The sequence below is a fragment of the Lathyrus oleraceus genome, chromosome 1, assembly GCF_024323335.1.
Source record: "Lathyrus oleraceus cultivar Zhongwan6 chromosome 1, CAAS_Psat_ZW6_1.0, whole genome shotgun sequence".
Taxonomy (NCBI): Eukaryota; Viridiplantae; Streptophyta; class Magnoliopsida; order Fabales; family Fabaceae; genus Lathyrus; species Lathyrus oleraceus.
In genome coordinates, this window is record NC_066579.1 from 51,523,347 (window position 1) to 51,528,153 (window position 4,807).

General features: G+C 42.1%; 1 protein-coding gene across 1 annotated transcript; it reads right to left on the bottom strand.

Moving 5' to 3' along the window:
* Window positions 1–204: 204 nt before the first annotated feature.
* On the bottom strand, window positions 205–4,566 carry LOC127102750 (NF-X1-type zinc finger protein NFXL1). Its single transcript, XM_051040112.1, has 2 exons — window positions 4,401–4,566; window positions 205–3,975 (listed from the first exon to the last, which is right to left on the bottom strand). Exon 2 carries the CDS (start codon window positions 3,956–3,958, stop codon window positions 485–487), a length of 3,474 nt encoding a protein of 1,157 aa, XP_050896069.1. The 5' UTR covers window positions 3,959–3,975; window positions 4,401–4,566; the 3' UTR covers window positions 205–484.
* Between the last annotated feature and the right edge of the window lie 241 nt (window positions 4,567–4,807).

The window sequence follows — 4,807 nt, forward strand, 5'->3', positions numbered from 1 at the left end:
AGCCGAGTCTCGAACAACTAGACTCGGTTCTCTTAAGCAATGTCTCAAAAATTCAAACAATTCCGGTTGTTCGACTGAGATTTATCCTTCATAAATTCGAAATAGAGATTTATCATTCATGAACTCGAAAACTATTTCGCACCAATAACATTGTAATATTAGGATTAAAGAGAAACCTTTAAGGGCCTCAAGTGATAACTTCAATGAATAGAAAATCCAAACAAGATTTCATAAACTGATCAATGATGCACTTTGACAATGCATTTTACTCTATAGCTTAATACCCTGTTTGTTCAATCTGGGAAAAGAGGATCCAATGAGTTTGAATTTTAAAACATTCACCTAAAATGAGGAAAACAACCTCAATTTGCCAAAATTGACAAAACATGGCAAGGAGAGATAGGTAACCTTAATTAATCCTCATTCATGTCTACTTTTAAACAGTAAAAAATTTCATTTTTATTTGTTGTTCATAACTTGACTCTTACTCAAAAGCTTGCTCCCAATCATCTACAACTTCAGCAGCTTCTGTTGCATCCTTGTTTCCTCCAATTGCTCCGCCGGTAGAAGGCTGCACACCACTTTTCGTTTGTTTTCCAGAAGTTTCACTTCTCATGACAGTTGTAAACGATGAGCTCGAACTTGATTCCTGGTTTAAAACATTCCAAGGATTTGTTGAAGCGGGTATTGGCGCTTCTTTCTTCAAAACAGATGGTTGGATATTCGCAGAACCACCGGTACCCCATTGTTCTTCGCCCCATGATTCTTCTTTCCATCCCGGGTCAAGAACCACAGCCTTTTTCCATGGATTGCTTCTCAGTGTTGACAATCCCCCTCCCTCTTTTGTCCCTCCCCAAGCATTGGTAACCGAAGATGCCGCAGATGCTCCGACATTCTGGACAAACGAAACAGCACCCTGATAAACTGTTCCGTGATCCAACCTCCTCATTGCAGTTGCGGCTCGGGCAGGATCATGAAAAACAGCTAAAGCATTCTTGTCATTCAACCAAACAAGCTCACATTCGCCGCCAAACCGAAGTACCAACGCACTAATATCAGCATCCCTTGGCAAGTCTGGAAAGGAGACGACAAGTCTCGGGTCCATATCAACCAATGGATCAAATGCAGTAGGAAGAGGTGCATTTAAAGTTGTGGTACCCTTAACCCCAAGCACACGAGCTGGAGCCTTAGATTTTTGGGTAACAGAAATTACGATAAACCGCTTTGGCTCCCAACCAGCAGCGTTCACTGCAAGCTTCCATCTTTCAGCAATCAATCTCACGGCATCTCTTTTATCCTTTATCATAGGACAAAAGACATGGACTTTTAAACCATGTGTTGTTCCTTTGCTTTTCCCAAGTACTAATATTTTGCATCTTTCTTCAACAGCCAAAACCCACTTTGGATCACGCCTAAACGTGTCGGAAAGCAATTCAAATGAAGAATTCTCACCGAAATGGAGAGCATCAAGACTTGGAGTGATGTCGAATGCATCGGCAAGAACCCTTTTACGCTCCAACTTAGCACATTCATCATCACACATCAGCTTTCTTTGTCCAAGGGGAACTTTTTGGCCGTTTGCATCAACCGGTTGAAGCGGCATGGGCAATTTTTGAATAATTGAAGCCTCATATACTGCATCAGCATTATAATTACTATTGCTACCACCAACATCACAAGGAACATTCGCTGTTATCCGACCACAAGAACAAGTAATTGTAACAGGGAACTCGCATCTTACATCCGGGCAAGAAAATGTAGGGTGACATTGAGCCATACACATGTGCCGGCAGCCACTCCTTGGAGCACCACATGTCTGTCCACATGGCGCCCGGTAACCTTCCACAAAACCAGGTAGAACATCACAAGGTGGTGAATGACATGTCCTACCACATGCATGTAAACCGCATTGTCTAGTCCTTCCACAGGGATTATTGCATCTAATATTATTTGAGCCGCAAGGTATGTTCCTAAGAATGACATGGCCACCAACACATTCTTTTGACACGGGCACCGAACATGGAGGGCAATCTCCGAAATGGCAACTATGAGAGCCAGAATGACCACACGGCTGAGGAACCGAACATGGAAGTTGACACAAGGGAGGCATTGTACCACAAGGTAGGGGAGGAGGAATTGAGGTCCTACCACAAGCACATGTTAAATCAGTGAAGATTGTTTCAAGACAAGGTGGACAGTGACCACTATGACACAACGTCTCGCACACATGCTGGCCACATCTCAGCTTCTTTCCACATAGCATGGAACAGAAGTGAGGATCCCAATCTGCATTAGTCAAATCAATGTTTGGACCTGACATTGGACAGCACTTTTCACTGCATCGGTGCCTTCCACAATTTTTCTTTGCCCCACACGGCTTTTCACAAGTAAATTTCTGATTCTCTGATATTGTTTTATAGCACTCCACAGTTCGGGAAGTGGAGCCACAGCGGCATTTCTGTGAAATTTGGACCTTACATGGTGGACAGTCCCCAACATGGCATGGCTCGGGACAATCATGTATCCCACAACAAAGGCGCTTGCCACATACTTGTGAGCAGGTAGGTATTGGATCCACACAACTCTTCCGTTCTGCATCCAGCTTTGTTTTCCCACAACAGCACGTCTTAACCCGGCTTGGTAAAAATTCACATTCGCCGCAGCCGCCTGGATGACAAGCTTCATGGCAGATATGATTACCACAACTAAGTTCCTTTCCACAATTAGAACCACACGAAAAAACTCCACCTTCTGGTTTAAATTCACCTTTCATAGCCATCTCACCACAAAAAATAACCTGTTCCATTTTACTGCAAAAACAAGATGCATTGATGAGCACCTGACAAGGATCACAGGGACCCACATGGCAAGCATTTTCACAGCGATGACGTCCACAATCAACAAGCTTATCACAGCGCTGACCGCAAGTAAGATCAGACTGCCGATCAGAGCAACGAGTGGCAATTCTTTTCTTTCCACAAGGGCACAAACGAGGAGGGGCAAATGCTTTACATGGAGGACACGGACCCGGATGGCATTGCAAGACACAAGCATGAGGGCAAAGCTCATCTTTTCTCCCTTCAGTACCAAACACCTCCTTCTCAAGAGGCTTTCCGCACGGTTCACCACACGAATGAGGGGTCAAATACAAATCAGACGGAGGGTCTACCCTCTTTCCGCAAAAGCAGACATATTTTATATCCCTTGAAGACGTATGTTGCACAAACTGACAACCAGGACACCGCCAATTAAACCCTAAATTCTTCTCCGCTGATAAATCAACCGAGGTGGGCGCACGAGCCCACTTCTTGATACAGTTCAGGTGAAAGATAGAGTAGCAGCTAGAGCAAGACCAAACAGGTGCTGACCTACGAACCATATCATAGCAAATCATGCACTCCACGGTACCTCTTGTGAGCTTCTCCTGAATCTCCTGCACCAATTGAGGCAAACTAGAGTCCCTCAATCCATATTCCCTCCCCACCATATTTCCACTCCTCCCTCTATCACTTCCCCTTTCAACCCTATGTGCAACATGTCCTCTTTCCACACGATGAGCAACATGTCCCCTTTCCCCGCGATGAGCAACATGTTCCCTTTCTACACGATGAGCAACATGCCCCCTTTCAACATGATGAGCAACATGTTCCCTTTCCCCCCTATGAGCAACATGATGATTACTTCTATGCCTAGCCATCGGTGAAGCAATAACAGTCCCTTGATTGGACGAACCCCCATCACCATTACTGTTCTTCTCACGAGAGTGCAAACCTGTAGGGTGGGCAACAGTTGTAGTGGCAGTGTTTGAGGCAGTGGTCGTGGCGGTGGTTTCCGCAGTGGTTTCAGCGGTGGTTGAGGCTGAACCTCCCGTTCCTTTCGGAACCCATAGCTGTCGAGGAGGACGCTGTGAAGGGAACCTCGACCCTTCCCTCCTTTCTCGTCTCATTTGCAAGCTCATTTCTTCCAATGTTCCTTCTGCACCCAAAAATCAAACTATTATTAACAATAAGCTCCACCAAAAACTAACAATTTTAGTCTCAACCATACACAACAGCAGCAACAACAACAAAACCACAATATTTACCTACCCATCAAATTCTTCCCTAAACCAAAATTCAAAACTACAACAATTAGTTCAAACAATAAAACCACAAAATCCAACTACCTCTATATTCATCCCCAACTAATATTACATAAAATACATTAAAAAAAACCATTCAGAAAGACACGAAAAAAATCAATTCCAATTCCTGATTACACATACCATAGTTTAATCATAACTTAAGAAATGAAAACAAAAAAACCTAATAGCTAGGTTCATTCATTGATTGATTTTCAATTTCAATTTCAATTTCATTGTATTGATAATGATAATAGAAAACGATGAAAAAGTGAGATACCTGAGAAGAAAAGAAGGAGAGAATTGAGAAAGAGCAGTTTGGGGAATGCTTCGTTTGTTGTTGAAACTGTGTCTGAATTTTCTGAGATTTGTTTTTTGTTTGAGTTTTCTTTTTTGTGTGATGTTTTTCTTTTTTTGTTACCTTATTTATATTTGTGTTTTGAGAGTTTTCTGGGGTCGGTTTAACAAAACAAGGGAAAAAGAAAAACAATTTTAACTTTTTTTTTTGTTTTTTATTTAAATATATTCATTGTATTAAAATTATGTTTGATATTCATTGAATTAAAATTTCATGGCTTAACTAGTCCAATTATTATTTAAAATAAGAGATTAATTGTTATGCACGGTTAGTGTAAAAAAATTTACACTGGCAATGCATCACAATCATTCGTTTGTATTGTTTTTTAA